Source organism: Nyctereutes procyonoides, unplaced genomic scaffold (assembly GCF_905146905.1).
Source record: "Nyctereutes procyonoides isolate TBG_1078 unplaced genomic scaffold, NYPRO_anot_genome, whole genome shotgun sequence".
Lineage (NCBI taxonomy): Eukaryota > Metazoa > Chordata > Mammalia > Carnivora > Canidae > Nyctereutes > Nyctereutes procyonoides.
The window spans coordinates 1,621,614-1,639,637 of NW_026575123.1; the positions used below are offsets into that span (position 1 = coordinate 1,621,614).

General features: G+C 37.5%; 1 protein-coding gene across 1 annotated transcript in view; it reads right to left on the reverse strand.

The window, feature by feature from the left end:
* LOC129517103 (NKG2-A/NKG2-B type II integral membrane protein-like) overlaps positions 1 to 18,024 on the reverse strand; it is a 92,125-nt gene that overhangs the window by 41,088 nt on the left and 33,013 nt on the right. Inside the window, exon 3 of the mRNA XM_055336732.1 lies at positions 12,346 to 12,497. Within this exon, the coding sequence (XP_055192707.1) occupies positions 12,346 to 12,497 (152 nt within the window). The remainder of the gene's footprint in view (positions 1 to 12,345; positions 12,498 to 18,024) is intronic.

Consider the following 18,024-nt stretch of genomic DNA (forward strand, 5'->3'; position numbering starts at 1 on the left):
ATGAAATCCAGGTGAGGGAAGCAACACACAAGAAAGAGTATCAAAGGGCACTGGTTCTTATTCAATGAAAACCTGTCTCTACCAGATAATGAACCTAACCTTTCATAGTGCTGCCCTAAAACAGATTCTGAAGGTACATGGTTCCATTCTCTGAGGAAGTGGAACAGATGTGAATGGCACTTACATAGGAAGCTTGTGATGACTGCATGGTCACCCTGAGTGCCTGTTAACAATTGAGTACTCTCAGCTCCAATTAATCCCTCTGTGCCGTTTTCAGATAATGGAGCCGGGTGAGATAAACTTCTCTCCCTTGTCAGTTCACATGAAGTTGAGTGTTGTCAGTATAAGGCAACGGAGAGACACTGCAGCACAAAGGTCTCTTCTTCCTCATTTCTGGTGTTTTCATGGCGTTTGGCCACTATGGCTTGGTTGCCAGCTGCATGCAGGCAGGAATTCCAGTATATTCAGCCTCCAGCCAGTTTCTGTGGCCAGCACCTGTCATAGTTTTCTGCCCCCTGATCTGTGGCTCCTACAACTCTAACAGGGAATTCTTCCTGCTTGCCAGTCAGAGCCTCAGATTCATCCTCACCAAGTTTAGCCTGTGGACTGTGAAGCTACACTGTCCCAAGCCAATCTTGTGAACATGTCTACCATGTAGCCACACTGTCTTCAATGACATCTAAATCCCATCTTCAGAGAGTAGAACTAGCTTCCCAGGATCAGTCTTTTGGGTACTCCTCTTTCACCCTAAGGTATTTTTCTTTCTTTCTTTCTTTCTTTCTTTCTTTCTTTCTTTCTTTCTTTCTTTCTCTTTCTTTCTTTCTTTCTTTCTTTCTTTCTTTCTTTCTTTCTTTCTTTCTTTCTTTCTTTCTTTTTTCTTTCTTTCTTTCTTTCTTTCTTTCTTTCTTTCTTTCTTTCTTTTCTTTCTTTCTTTCTTTTCTTTCTTTCTTTTTCTTTCTTTTCTTCTTTCTTTCTTTCTCTTCTTCTTTCTTTCATCTTCTTTCTTCTTTCTCTTTCTTCTTTCTTTCTTTCTTTCTTTCTTTCTTTCTTTCTTTCTTTCTTTTCTTTCTTTCTTTTCTTTTTCTTTCTTTCTTTCCTCTTTCTTTTTAGAGTTTATTTATTTGACAAAGAGAAAGTGCACAAGCTGGGGGAGAAGCAGACTGAGAGGGAGAAGCAGGCTCTCCCTTAAGCAGGGAGGCTGATGCCAGGCTGGACCTCAGGACCCTAAGATCATGGCCTGAGAGAAAGGCAGACACTTAAATGACTGAGCAACCAGGTGCCCTCATCCTAAAGTATTTTTATAATTTTATTTTCATAGCCTTTCCTCTTAATGTGCTTTCCCTTACAAATAAATAATAATTGTTTACCTCAAACTTCCCTTGGTTTCTGTCTCCTGATTCAATTCTGATCAATAACCTTGCCACCCAGGGCTGTTTAATCCTCATTTATAACCCCTTTAAGGCCTAGGAAAAATCAATTAATTTGGAAATATTAGTAGAATTGTTCATCTTATTGAGGAATTTACAAAAACAGTGTTTGATATTATGTTTTGTAATTTAAATATCATTCACTTTAATAAATAGAAAATTTTCTAAGTTTAAGAAATGTATAATATGTACTTGAGTGTATATATTCTTACATTAATATGATGCCAACACCAAGGGTGAAACCTCACGTACACTTTGGACTTTGGGTGATTATGATGTATCACTGCATATTCTTCCTTGGTAATAAATGGTCCATTCGAGTGAGTCATGATAATAACACATCACATGTGTGAACAGGGGCAATAGAGGAAATCTCTGCACCTTCCTCTTAATTTCGATGTGACCTAAAATTGCTCTAAAAATAATATCTTTAAAATATTCTGATTTAAATTTAAAACACAATTGTTTTAAATTGTGTGGCTTTTGAAGAAATGAGAGGTAATGTTCTTTAGATGATGAGATAGCAATATACCAAAATTAGGTAATTAATACCTGGTGCTTACAAACATATGATTTTAATTCTAAGCAGGGGTCATGAGAAACTTTGTTAATGTCAAGGTTGAAATATGGAAATTGTCTTCACTCTCTGAAGATATTGGTGATCTGAAATACAGAGAATTACATCTCATTAATCTTAGTAATATATAAATGAATATAAATGAATAAATAATTTATTTGGACTAATAGTTGTATATCAAAATCTAAATAATTCCCATGTCATTTTTCTATGAAAACAGTGTAGCATTTATGTTTATCTAATTGTTCACATATTAATGTTTTTCCTAGTAAGGTTAATTTTTTTAAGTTATAAAATATAAATGTTCTCAAGAAACTTAACACTTAGAAAAAGGAAGTTAAGCTCTTTGACAACACAGATGAATTACTACTGATTCTCTGGGAGACTCTAATCCATGTAGAATGAATGAAGAAGTTCAACAAATACTACGAGAAAACAAATTTTATTAGAAATCAAATATATATGTAAACTTTAAAAATCTGAGTTCAAATAAATGAAAATATGATGGCAGCAGTATAGCAGGTAGGATTTGTCAATAGACAAATAAAACTATATGAATAGACCACAGAAAAAATTCTTGCTTTGTAAAATAAATACCTGAAATTAAAAATCCAATAAATTGTACCTACAGAAAATTTGAGACGCAGAGGAAAAAAACTGATGAAATTAAAAAAGAAGTAAGATTATTATTCATCCCATAGGATGAGGGAGAAAAATTAACAGAGTTCAGAAACCTTCAAAACAATATCAGTAAAGCTAGCATAGTTCTAAGTACAACATGAGAAGGACAAGATAAGCAGACAAAAAAAAAAAACAGAAAATCAGTCTTAAGTGACAATGCAAGACAATGTCTAAATACCATTTAAAAATATTTATAGATAAATAAAATCTTTAAAAAAATAAATAAAATAAATACAAATATTTATAGACCCCAGCGGTTTAGCAAACTAAGAGAATGTGCACATAGAAATTCACATCTCAGGATATCATACTGAAATGACTGAACATCATTTGAGAACACAAAGAAATTTTTTTTTAAGATTTTATTTATTCATTCATGAGAGACAGAGAAAGAAAGAGAGAGAGAGAGAGAGAGGCAGAGACCCAGACAGAGGGAGAAGCAGACTCACCAGGGAGCCCAACCCGGGACTCAATCCCAGGTTCCAGGAGCAAACCTTGAGCTGAAGGCGGTGCTAAACCGCTGAGCCACCTGAGCTGTCCTCACAGAAATATTCTTGAGGGAACAGGGTAGATTAAGAGGTGACTTAAATCAGTATGAAAATCAGGGAATGGTGATACATCTTCCACTTCCATCAGCTTTAGAACATGTTATGTACCACAGAATCTGCGTCTGCCCTAGACACTATTTCAGACTGAAGACGAGGTGACATCAGCAAGACATAACAATAGAAAACCCCAAGCTCTAAATCCCCATAGAAACAATAATTTAAAGATACATCCAGACCCAAACCCCTGTATATTCCACTTAATCATTTTTTATAAGGTTGCCAAGACCACTCAGTAGAGAAAAGAGAGTATATTTTACAAATGTTGATGGGAAACTGACCATTTACTTGCAAAAAGTGAAGTTGGATGCTTACATTTACACCGTATACTAAGATTAAATCCACATGGACTGAAAATCTAAACATAAGATGTAAAACCTGAAATTCCTTGAAAAGAACGTGAGGAAAAAAAAACAACATCATATTTGGCAATGAATTCTTGGATATGACACCAAAAGTACAGATCACGAACAAAAAGTCAACTCTAGACAAATAGGCTAACATCAAATTAAAATATTTCTGTGCATCAAAGGGATTGATCAATAGAATGAAAAGACAAAGTGGGAAAAAAAAACACTTGCAAATCATATATCAGACAAAGGATTCATATCCAAAATATATAAGGAATCCCATGAGTTAGTTAATAACAAGAATAAAAACCAAATAGCCTGTTTAAAAAATGGGCAAGGGACTTAGACATTTTTTCCAAAGGGAATTTATAAATAATCGAAAACCATACGAAAAGATGCTCATTATGATCAATGATCAGAGAAATACAAATCAAAACTTCAATGAAATATTTCTTCATATGTTTCAGGATGGATATTATGAAAAAAAAAGTGTCAGTGAAGAGGTGGAAAAAAGGATCCTTTACACTACTAATGGAAATGTAAATTTGGCTGCCATTATAAAAAACAGTATGGAGCTTCTTTCTTCAAAAACTAAAAATAGAATAGCATTATGAATCAGCAATCCCACATGTAGGAAAATACATAAAATAATTGAAAACAAGATTTCAAAGAGATAACTGTACACTCATGCTCTTTGCAGCATTATTCACAAGAGTCAAGTGGTAGAAGCAGCCCAAATGCCCCCTGATAGATGAACGGATCAAGAAAACATAGTATACATAACAATTCAATATTATTCAGCCTTGAAAAGGAAGGAAATCCTGTCACATGCTACGAAATGGATGAAACACCAGGGCATTATGCTAATAGAAATAAGACACACAAACACACACACACAAAGTGTATGATCCCATTTGTATGAAGTATCTAAAATAGTGAAACTGATAGATCCAGAAGCAGAATGGTGATTCCTAAAGGTTGAGAGGAAGTTAAGTAGGGGAATTACTGTTCAATGAGCATCAAGTTCCAGTTTTATATAGTGAAAAAGTTCTAGAGATCTGTTGGGAAACCATGTGAATATAGTTAGTACTCTAAACTGCATGCTTGAAGTTATGAATATACACAATATAGTTAAATTTAATGTAAGATGTGAGATAATGTATGGTCCCCACCATATGACAGTCTGTAGAAAACAAAACTATAGAGACAGTGAAAAGATCAGTGGTTGACAAAGTTTCCTTCCAAAGTTTGGAAGGAAAGATGGATAGGTGGAGCAGAGAGGATTTTTTAGGCAGTGAAACTATTCTGTATAACTCCATAAATGTTGATACATGTCACTACATATTTCTCCAAACTCATAAAATATACATATCAAGAGTGAACCTTAAAGTACATTATTGTCTTTGTGTGATAAAGATGTGTCAAGATAGAAACCTACATTAATAAACATCAGTTATATCAAATGAAACATTCCACTGAGGGATATTAAAAGTAAGAGAATCTGTGTGCTACACATGCATAGATATAGACAGTAGAGTACAGGAAATCTCTGTGCTTTGTCTGAGTCTTGCTGTAATGTTATGTGGATTGGTCCCCAGAACTTAAATAACAAAATAAAAAGGCAAACAAACAAAATGAGATGATCTTGAAAACAGTGAGAGAAAAACTTATCATTACATTTAGGAAAATAACAATATTGGTAATAGATGAATTTTCACCAGTAACAATGAAGAATGAAAGACTGGGAGGGTCAAATTCAAAGCTGAAAGTACTGAAAAAGAAAGCAACCAAACCTACTCCCCACATAAAACAAATCTAAAACCAAACAAAATAAGCAAAATATCCTGTCAAGCAAGAATTATAAACTTGGTAAAACAGTCTGTCAAAAAAGAAGGTGCATAAGAACCCCTTGACATACACAAACCCTAACAGAATTTCTCCTTAGTAGACCTCCCCTCCAAAAATACTCTTTAAGCTAAGAGTAGAGGATGCTAAACTGTAACACGAATCTACAAGAATGAATAAAGAATAGAAGAAATAGTAAATATGTCAGTAAATCTTAAAATCTATGTGCATTTTCCCCTCAGAATTGCTTTTAAAGATAAGACTATTTAAAGCCACCAATATGATGCTATATGGTTGGACTTATACTATATGTGGATGCAAACTTGTGCTGGTATATGGCACATGGAGGGGAAATAAAATATTTTACTTTTTTAGTATTTGTTAATTTTTCAGGTGCAAATTCACCAGGAATGCTTCATTTCATGTTGCCAAAGTGAAATCATGAATGCAGTGTAGGAAAATATAAGCATAACTGGTGTTCAGAAATCTGTACCTGCTGACTTCAGTACAACATTGTTAGAAGTACAGATTATTCATTCTATCTGAAAGTAGAATGTTCCTATGAAACTTTTCCTAAGCTGAAAAGGTATAAAGTGAAGAAGCAATTACCATTAATATATATGAAAAAGTTGTTGAACATTCCCTGATCCAAAAAATAACCTCTCCTGGGCTTTCCTGATCCCTTAAGACACATCATGCTAATGGATGCACAAAATAAATTGAGATGAAGCACAGACCCTCAAACATAGTTGAAAGCTATGCCTGATACTCAGATGCTGAGTATAGTTTCTGAGGAGGAATTTGACAAGGTCACTCCCGCTGCTTGAGGCATGTGCTGCCTCTACAACAGCAAAACTAACAGTGAATACAATTTTCACTCTTCTTTTTTTCAAAAAAGCAAAAATCCCCTTCGGGTTTCTGTTGTTCAGCAAAAACTGGTACTAACGTAGGCCTTTCATCAAAACAAAGTGATATGATGCAAATTTTGGAAAAGTTGAGGCATACCTATAATAGGGGAGGAAAAGAGCTATACTAGTGCTATTTTAATATATTTCATCGGAATTTAGTCAGAATTAATTTGAAGTAGATGGTGAACTATTAATCATATATGTGTGAAGATTTCCATCAGCAAGATGGAGGGCTAGGGAGTTCCAATGGTCATGAGCCCCACAAAAGACAATAATGATCACTAAACAATCTTAAACTAAAAATGTCTCAAGGAATGCGTTAGATAACCAAGAATCATCAAAAACCTGGGGGGAGCTCAAAAATCCAAGATTGCTGCAAAGCAAGTAAAGAGAATATTTTACCTGTATGACCCAACCCTCCAGTTAAGAACTGGTTCACATCTGGAGGAATACCCAAAGGGGCAGTCACCACATGGAGAGAAGAGGAACAGGAGAAGCAGGTTAGCTTCACCTTTGTGGACATCTGCAGGTTTTGCAACTGAGGGTGATCCCACATGATGGAGCAGCACAGAGTGCCCCCTTTCCCCCACATCTACTCCCAGAGGCTGGAGCTATTGCTATGGAGAGACTTGCTTTCAGGGGCCCCAGTTGCTGCTCTTAGGGATTAGGTATCAATGCATCTCCCCATATACAAGATTAGAGCTGCCTCTATTTTTTCCCACTCCTGTTCCCAGGTTGGGGCTCTGTCTTATCATTACCCGGGTCACCTCTGCTGCCCTGAACCCCACCCTCATGTCAGAAGATATGCTTTGGTTGCTTCTAGTGGTGCATGCCGCTGTTTCCCTGTGCCCCACTGAGTGGGATCCAGGTCATGACTCTGGGCCTTCATTTTTAAGGGTGCCTCTGCTGCTCTGAACCACAATCCCCATACTGGGCTTGGACTCTGAATTGCCATTGCTAACACCTAACTGCTGCTGCCTGAACCCCTTCCTCCACCTATGGAAGCTCAAGGCTCTGACTCATCATTGCTAAGGTCAAGCTCCCACTCCTTGAGCCCCACCTCCTATGTCCCATAACAGAATTGAGTCCTCATTGCTGTTACTATACTGCTATATCCCAAGATACACTTTCAGCTCCCAGGTCACAGCTTGAACTGTCATTGGGGGCTAAATGGCTAGAGTTCTATGCCCAGCTCCCAGGGTCCTGCCATATGCCTTGAACAAGCCACCACTGGATCATGCTGCTGCTATTTTTTGACTGCTACTTGGGACAGAGTTGAAACTTTGACTTAGGCCTCAGGTGATGCTACTACTATACCCTACCACCTGGGGCCTAAGCCCCCACTGAACTTTGTCATCCCAGAGCCTGTGTTACTGCTACATTCCTCTAGCCAGCCAGAGTCACAATGGTGAGCCCCCGAGACCCAAATACAGTTTCTAGGGAATATGTGCACATGTCTCTTCCCTAGACACCAGTGCCACAACCACACAAGTGAATCTGTGCACCCATACACACTATGTGTGGGTCCATCTATGCCTAATCCTGGATGACAGCTCCTGAATGACAGCTCCAATACTGCTTTGAGGGTGATCCAAGGTCAGCGTGGTATACCAAACACCAAAAAAGATTCTCTCAGCAAGAACTTCTATTCATGGACAAGACAGAAGAGAGTGGGATGATATTTTTAATGTGATCAAAGGGAAAATGACCTGTCAACCAAGAATATCTCACTCAGCAAAGTTGTCATTCAGAAATGAAGGAGAAAGACTTTTTCAGCATCCCAGGGGATGGTGTGTCAGAGTTCCAAGTATTTCCCCAAATGGAAGTGAGAAAAGACCACCAATGACTCCACTGGTGGTCTGTTAAGGCCATGTGTCAGAAGAAATTTTAACTTAGACATGCCTTATAAAAATGCTAAATAAAATTATTTCAGGTCAGAAAAAGAGACATAAATGTATTAAATGAACACACAGTATGCCTTAAATTTATATAAAGTTACATGTCAATTATATCTCAATAACAAACAGCAAAGGATATATTTGTATACTTACTGCTCCTACTAAGAAAATGACTTAAGAATATAGCTATATGGAGCCTGCTTCTCGCTCTGCCTGTGTCTCTGCCTCTCTCTCTACCTGTGTCTTTCATGAATAAATAAATAAAATATTAAAAAAGAATATAGCTATAAGAGAAAGATAAAGCAGTTATAAACATATATTATTCACCTAACTCAGAACACTCAAATACATGAAATAGGCAATGATATATTTAGAAGGTTAAATAAACATCAGTGAGTATAGTTGGGGTTTTAAAAGTTTTTTCATCAGTAAAGGATAGCAACTAGTCACAGAATCAGGAAGCCTATGGAAGTCTCTCAAAGCACCAGCTTGACACAACTGACATATGTAAAAAGTATTCCTCCAGGTCATAAATAGGAATCCAACATTCGAAGGATGGAAATTTTGTAAGTATATTCTCTGAAGACACAGGAATAAATTAGAAACAACAACAGAAAGAAATTTAAGGAATTACTAAACATGTGGAAAGTGACATATTTCTGAAAAATTTACAGTTCAAAGATGAAAGCTTTGAAAATACATTGTACCAAATGATGGAAATTACCTTGTACTGGATAATAATAAACTGAGAATATATAAAAAATTTTAGGAGGAAGCTAAGTAGTGTTTAGAGACAATTCATAGCTTCATCACATACTCAAAAGGAATACTGTGGGCAGCTGGGGTGGCTCAGCGTTTTGGCGCTGCCTTCACCCCAGGGTGTAATCCTGGAGACCCAGGATCGAGTCCCACGTCAGGTTCCCTGCACAGAGCCTGCTTCTCCCTTTGCCTGTGTCTCTGCCTCTCTCTTTCTCTCTGTGTCTCTCATGAATAAATAAATTATTTTTAAAAATAAAAAGATTAAAAAGGAATACTGTTATAAATGTAAGACCTGTGTAGCTGCCTTCTCAAGAAGCTGTACGGAGAAGAGCCACTTAAAGTTAAGAAGGAAGAAATGATAAACATATATTTAGCTGAGAGCTGATTGTGTAGTATGTATAATAGAACAACTCATGGAAGCCCCCAATGGATCCATGCCCAAACATCCAAGAGCATCAGCAATAGTATGAATGAATACATTGTAGTAGAATCAGGCAATGGAACAGAAATGAGTTTGGACAATTTATAACTTCATGTAACTATGTGGATAGATCCCACAAGTTTATATTCTTCTGAAAGAGCCAAGAAAGAAAAAATACATAGTGTTTGATTCCATTTATGTGTTTTTAAAATGCACATAAAAACAGGAATGGGGGCATCTTGCTGTGCAAGACAGTATATACAAGACAACATAGGAAGATTCAGACAGGTGAAGAGCAAGCTGACAGAGCACTCTAGACCTGAGGAAAAACATGAAGGTGAGAACCCTGAAATTTCTCTTTACTTTACATATCCCAGACTGGTTCCAGAGAGCCTGGAAATGCATATACACCAATGGGAACAGATAAGAGATCCAAAAATGTTTTTTGATCCCAATGAAAATAATGGAGAATAGTCATGTTAGAAGGAAAGAAAATTTTTAGACACTATATGCATTATTCCAACTAAAAACCATTGACTGTCTGGCAAAACTATCACTCAGAAATTCAGGGGGAAATCAAGACATACTCTACTAAAAGAAAACTAAGAAAATGAAGAAAATGTGTCACCACCCAGACCCACTCTGAAAGAACTGCTAAAGGGAATGATCTAAAGAGGAATTAAATGATAACAGAAGGACTCTTGGATGATCAGAAAGAAAGAGACAACAAAAGAAAGAATAGAACTATCATTAGTTCTAATGCACTTTCTTTCCTTCACCTCTTGTGTTTTCTAAATTGTTTAATATTTGAAGCAAAATTATCAGTTGAAGCAAAACTATAACATCCATGTGGTTCTTTTCAACATATGTAGAGAAATATTTAAGACAATTATACTATAAATGGAGCATATTAAGCAGACATAGTAAGGTAAGGCTCTACATTTTACTGAAAATGCTGTGGGTTGTGATAGACTGTGTAGACTGTGATATTTGTATGTATAACTATATATATAAAGATATCAAATATCCATGTTGCTTATACGAAGCAGATTAAAACATATATGGACATATATATAACTTTCTATTTATAAAATTATTTCTGAAGAAAAGATCTACATGACTGTAAATTATGCTCCATTAATGTGGCCATGAAGTAGAAAAGTATGACCTTCACTTTTATCTCACAGCATCATACACACGGCATTATAAAAAATAATGGATCATAAACCATAATTAAAAGCTAAAAAATAAAGAAATGAAGAAAAATGTAGACCCAGGAAGGTAATACAGAAAATTATATTTATGAACTTTCACTAACTTCTGAAACAGGTCCAAAATAACGCCCAAAATGAGGAACTGGACCATGATAACATTAAAATTCTGATCATTAAAAAAATTAAAATAAAGAAAATAAAATTCTGATCATTAAAAGACTCCAGTAGGGGAGTAAAAAAGCACGTCATAACTATCTCCATTTCATAAACTCAAAAAAGTTCTCATATCTAAAATATGGCAAAGACTAAGAAAAGACAATACCATCTAGGAGAAATGAACAAAAGACCCACTCCAGCACTTCTCATTCTCACAGAGGAGAATATCTTAATGTTTTATAGTCCAGAAAACAATGATATTGCTATTTAACCACAAGAACTTATTGTATTAATTTTTCTGAGACTACTGAGTTTTGGATAGAGAGATTATTTTGTACAATAGTCTCTGAAGACAAAGGAATAAATTAGAAGCAATGACAGAAAGAAATTTGGGGAATTTCCAAACCTGTATACATCATCTAGAAAAGTATAGGGATAATTTAATATATTGAAAGATAGACACATATCTATGACCATGTAATTTCATACTAATGCTTAAAGGAAAATGTATTATAATAATATATAAATGCAATTATACTGTATTTATATTTTAGTATTTTATTATGACAAATACAATAATTATATACCATAAATATACTATACTATATTCTATGGGGTTATGTATAATAAATTATTATAAATAGGACTTGCAAAAAAAGACATATAAAGACACTGGGTAGGCTCAGTTGTTTAAGCACCTGATGCTTGTTTTCAGCAAAGATCATGAGCTCGGAGTTATGAGATCCACCCCTGCATTGGCTCCATGCTCAGCACAGAGTCAGCTTGAGATTCTCTATCTCTCCTTCTCCATCTGCCCCTCCCCCTGTGCTCTCCCTGTAAAATAAATAAATATATTTTTAAAAAGACATAGAAAAGGCTTTTCATAAAATATTTATCATAATACCCATATACAAAAAAGGAATACATTTCTGGGAATATATTTAAAACTGTCATATTCTTATAAGATAGCAGTGAAAATTCACAAAATATAGACAAATGTGATAATATAGATGGATTACAAATATTATATGAGTGAAAGGAAATACACATAAAAATATATGCTGCATTATTCCATTGATATAAATTTCAAAAATAGCAAAGATATTTCATAATATTAAAATTTGCAGGGCCGATGAAGGCTCCAAACTTCTCTTTCATGCTCTGATTTACAATTATGTGGTTCCCACTACTTTGTGATCAAGCTACACAATCATATGTTTGGTTGCCTTGATGTGTGATAAAATTAAATAGTAAACGTAGGTATTTCATTCAAAAGAGCATTTATTGAAGTATGATTTTCTATGAAAAGGAAGAACTAGAAAGTATCAAATGTACATCAAAGGTACAAAAATATAAATAAAATATGATAAGATTAAACTATGGAATACTAAAAGATTCTATAATAAAGAAACTAGAAATATGTACAAAAATATGGACATATTCTACAAATATAATATTTACTGATAAGCTTTTAATAAAATGCAGGAAACATTTGAAATCTTACCATTTCCTCTTTCTCATCTATATAGAGCAGAGTAGAGTTCTTAGAAGCACAGGACAAGAAACTCTCATTCCATGGTTTTCTTTCAGTGCTAATGTAATAGCAATTGTTGGAGTATGTAAACCAATCTTTTGGACAATGACCACAGTGATAAGCTAAAGAAAGATTATGAGATGTTATTGTAAAAGCTTTGAATATTAAAACATGCAAACTTACAACTTGCATATGTATAGAAATGTGCATATAACATATTCATGCACCCTCACAAGCTGGTAAAAATAAAACAAAATGCAAACATACACCCAGAAGAGTCAGGTTTGATTCCCTAATTTATGTGTCCATATGAAGCAACACACAAAACTGTCCATTTCTACACGTACTTTGAGTCAATGAACAATGCCAAGTTTTTGGAATTGTTCAGTGTGTTAGTTTTTATCATATTATAGCAGGAAGGAATTTGAGGCAATGGGTAGTAATGGGGATGGTGATTTTTTTTATTTTTCTTTTTTTTAGGATCGTGATTTCAAAATAGAATTTCTTCATACTGTTGCATAAGAAGGAACACTCTTTATAATCATTACTTATTAATATACATTATCTGTATTTTACAATTTATGTCTCCCCTCAAACTCTATTATGATTTTGTACAGCCTAGAAGGAGACAAAATATAAACTATGTTAATATCACAATTATGGAAATCATTACATAACTTTCTGGATTTTGTAACTGGGGACAAATTGTTCTGCAATGGCATTTCACTACCTAAAAATATAAATTAATCCTTGAAACAATTTTAGGTTTTCTGCTTGAAACTTGGTGGACTTTTTAAGATTAGAACATTCTGGAATAAAATTGATTTACCAAGATCATGAAACTTTGAGGGCAAATCAACTCAAACTCAAACACTTAAACAACCAAACTTCAGCATGTCTTAACAGTATTTCCTTTAACCAGTCTCAAGAATTAAATTCTGGAGGGAGGGGCAAGACGGCGGGAGTAGGATCCCCAAGTCACCTGCCCCACCAAATTACCTAGATAAACTTCAAATCATCCTGAAAATCTACGAATTCGGCCTGACATTTAAAGAGAGACCAGCTGGAACGCTACAGTGAGGAGAGTTCGCGCTTCTATCAAGGCAGGAAGACGGGGAAAAAGAAATAAAGAAACAAAAGGCCTCCGAGGGGGAGGGGCCCCGCGAGGACCGGGCTGAGGCCGGGGCGAGTGTCCCCAGGACAGGAGAGCCCCGTCCCCGTCCCGGAGGAGCAGGAGCTGCACCAACCTTCCCGGGCGGAAAGGGGCCCGCAGGGGGTTAGAGCAGGACCCAGGAGGGCGGGGATGCCCTCGGGCTCCCGGGGACACTAACAGACACCTGCGCCCCGGGAGAGTGCGCCGAGCTCCCTAAGGGCTGCAGCGCGCACGGCGGGACCCGGAGCAGCTTGGAGGGGCTCGGGCGGCGGCTCCGCGGAGGGGGCTGCGGGGCGGGAGCGCGAATCCACCAGCGCAGGCCCCGGAGCACAGGGCGCCGGGACACAGCCCAGGATCCGGCCTCCCCGGGACAGGCAGAGGCCAGGAGGGCCCAGGACAGCGAGGACGCTCCTGCCCCGAGCTGAGCAGATCAGCGGCCCCGCCCCGGAGCCTCCAGGCCCTGCGGACGGAGAGCCGAGAGCCCGAGCCCCGTAGTTCCTGCGGAGGCTGAATCCAGGCTTCCAGAGTTGCCATAGCAACTGCGACTGTTCCTCCTGGGGCCTCACGGGGTAAACAACCTCCACTGAACCCTGCACCAGCCAGGGGGCACAGCAGCTCCCCGAAGTGCTAACGCCAGAAAATCAGCACAACAGGCCCCTCCCCCAGAAGACCAGCTAGACCGACAGGGGAAAAACAAATTATTGACCAAGCAGCACTGGAAAGTTCCAGGGGAAGTCAAGGGACTTGCAGTGTACAGAATCAGAGAATACTCCCCCTTGGTTTTTTTTTTTTTTTTTTTTTTTTTAATTTCTGTTTGCTTCCCCCACCCTCCTTTTTTCCCTTCTTTGTTTTTCTTTTTTTCTTCATTTTTTCTTTTTTTCTTTTCTTTCCTTCTTTCTCTTCCCTCTTTTTCTCCTTTTCTCAATACAACTTGTTTTTGGCCACTCCACACTGAGCAAAATGACTAAAAGGAAAACCTCACCTCAAAGGAAATAATCAGAAACAGTCCTCTCTCCCACAGAGTTACAAAATCTGGATTACAATTCAATGTCAGAAAGCCAATTCAGAAGCACGATTATACAGCTACTGGTGGCTCTAGAAAAAAGCATAAAGGACTCAAGAGACCTTATGACTGCAGAATTTAGATCTAATCAGGCAGAAATTAAAACTCAATTGAATGAGATGCAATCCAGACTAGAAGTCCTAACGATGAGGGTTAACGAGGTGGAAGAACTAGTGAGTGACATAGAAGACAAGTTGATGGCAAAGAGGGAAACTGAGGAAAAAAGAGACAGACAAAAGACCATGAGGATAGATTAAGGGAAATAAATGACAGCCTGAGGAAGAAAAACCTACGTTTAATTGGGGTTCCTGAGGGTGCCAAAATGGAGGGCCAGAATATGTATTTGAATAAATCGTACCTGAAAACTTTCCTAATCTGGGAAGGGAAACAGGCATTCAGATCCAGGAAATAGAGAGATTCCCCTCTCCCCCAAAATCAATAAAAACCGTTTAACACCTCGACATTTAATAGTAAAGCTTGCAAATTCCAAAGATAAAGAGAAGATCCTTAAAGCAGCAAAAGACAAGAAATCCCTGACTTTTACGGGGAGAAGCATTAGGGTAAGAGCAGACCTCTCCACAGAGACCTGGCAGGCCAGGAAGGGCTGGCAGGATATATTCAGGGTCCTAAATGAGAAGAACATGCAACCAAGAATACTTTATCCAGCAAGGCTCTCATTCAGAATGGAAGGAGAGATAAAGAGCTTCCAAGACAGGCAGGAACTGAAAGAATATGTGACCTCCAAACCAGCTCTGCAAGAAATTTTAAGGGGGACTCTCAAAATTCCTCTTTAAGAAGAAGTTCAGTGGAACAATCCACAAAAACAGAGACTGAATAGATATCATGATGACACTAAACTCATATCTGTCAATAGTAACTCTGAACGTGAACGGGCTTAATGACCCCATCAAAAGGCGCAGTGTTTCAGACTGGATAAAAAAGCAGGACCCATCTATTTGCTGTGTACAAGAGACTCATTTTAGACAGAAGGACACCTACAGCCTGAAAATAAAAGGTTGGAGAACCATGTACCATTCAAATGGTCCTCAAAAGAAAGCAGGGGTAGCCATCCTTATATCAGATGAATTAAAATTTACCCCGAAGACTGTAGTGAGAGATGAAGAGGGACACTATATCATACTTAAAGGATCTATCCAACAAGAGGACTTAACAATCCTCAATATATATGCCCCGAATGTGGGAGCTGCCAAATATATCAATCAATTAATAACCAAAATTAAGGCATACTTAGATAATAATACACTTATACTTGGTGACTTCAATCTAGCTCTTCCTACACTTGATAGGTCTTCTAAAAACAACATCTCCAAAGAAATGAGAGCTTTAAATGATACACAGATATCTACAGAACTTTACACCCAAACTCAACTGAATACACATTCTTCTCAAGTCACATGGAACTTTCTCCAGAATAGACCACATACTGGGTCACAAATCAGGTCTCAACCAATCCCAAAAGATTGGGATCGTCCCCTACATATTCTCAGACCATAATGCCTTGAAATTAGAAATAAATCACAACAAGAAGTTTGGAAGGACTTCAAACACATGGAGGTTAAGGACCATCTTGTTAAAAGATGAAAGGGTCGGGGATCCCTGGGGGGCGCAGCAGTTTGGCGCCTGCCTTTGGCCCAGGGCGTGATCCTGGAGACCCGGGATCGAATCCCACGTCGGGCTCCCGGTGCATGGAGCCTGCTTCTCCCTCTGCCTATGTCTCTGCCTCTCTCTCTCTCTCTCTCTCTCTCTCTCTCTGTGACTATCATAAATAAATAAATAAATAAATTTAAAAAACATTAAAAGATGAAAGGGTCAACCAGGAAATTAAGGAAGATTTAAAAAGATTTAAAAAGATTCATGGAAACTAATGAGAATGAAGATACAACTGTTCAAAATCTTTGGGATACAGCAAAAGCAGTCCTGAGGGGGAAATACATCGCAATACAAGCGTCCATCCAAAAACTGGAAGGAACTCAAATACAAAAGCTAACCTTACACCTAAAGGAGCTAGAGAAAAAACAGCAAATGGATCCTACACCCAGCAGAAGAAGAGAGTTAATAAAGATTCGAGCAGAACTCAACGAAATTGAGACCAGAAGAGTGGAACAGATCAACAAAACCAGGGGCTGGTTCTTTGAAAGAATTAATAAGAGAGATAAACCATTAGCCAGCCTTATTTAAAAGAAGAGAGAGAAGACTCAAATTAATAAAATCATGAATGAGAAAGGAGAGATCACTACCAACACCAAGGAAATACAAACGATTTTAAAAACATATTATGAACAGCTATACGCCAATAAATTAGGCAATCTAGAAGAAATGGACGCATTCCTGGAAAGCCACAAACTACCAAAACAGGAACAGGAAGAAATAGAAAACCTGAACAGGCCAATAACCAGGGAGGAAATTGAAGCAGTCATCAAAAACCTCCCAAGACACAAGAGTCCAGGGCCAGATGGCTTCCCAGGGGAATTCTATCAAACGTTTAAAGAAGAAACCATACCTATTCTACTAAAGCTGTTCGGAAAGATAGAAAAAGATGGAGTACTTCCAAACTCGTTCTATAAGGCCTGCATCACCTTAATTCCAAAACCAGACAAAGACCCCACCAAAAAGGAGAATTACAGACCAATATGCCTGATGAACATGGATGCAAAAATTCTCAACACGACACTAGCCAATCGGATCCAACAATACATTAAGAATATTATTCACCATGACCAAGTATGATTTATTCCCGGGACACAAGGCTGGTTCAACACTCGTAAAACAATCAATGTGATTCATTATATCAGCAAAGGAAAAACCAAGAACCATATGATCCTCTCATGAGATGCAGAGAAAGCATTTGACAAAATACAGCATCCATTCCTGATCAAAACTCTTCAAAGTGTAGGGACAGAGGGAACATTCCTTACATCTTAAAAGCCATCTACGAAAAACCCACAGCAAATATAATTCTCAATGGGGAAGCACTGGGAGCCTTTCCCCTAAGATCAGGAACAAGACAGGGATGTCCACTCTCACCACTGCTATTCAACATAGTACTGGAAGTTCTAGCCTCAGCAATGAGGCAACAAAAAGAAAAAAAAAGGCATTCAAATTGGCAAAGAAGAAGTCAAACTCTCCCTTTTCGCTGGTGACATGATACTCTACATATAAAACCCAAAAGCCTCCACCCCAAGATTGCTAGAACTCATACAGCAATTCGGCAGTGTGGCAGGATACAAAATCAATGCCCAGAAATCAGTGGTGTTTCTATACACTAACAATGAGACTGAAGAAAGAGAAATTAAGGAATCAATCCCATTTACAATTGCACCCAAAAGCATAAGATACCTAGGAATAAACCTAACCAAAGAGGTAAAGGATCTATACTGTAAAAACTACAAAACCCTTCTGAAAGAAATTGAGG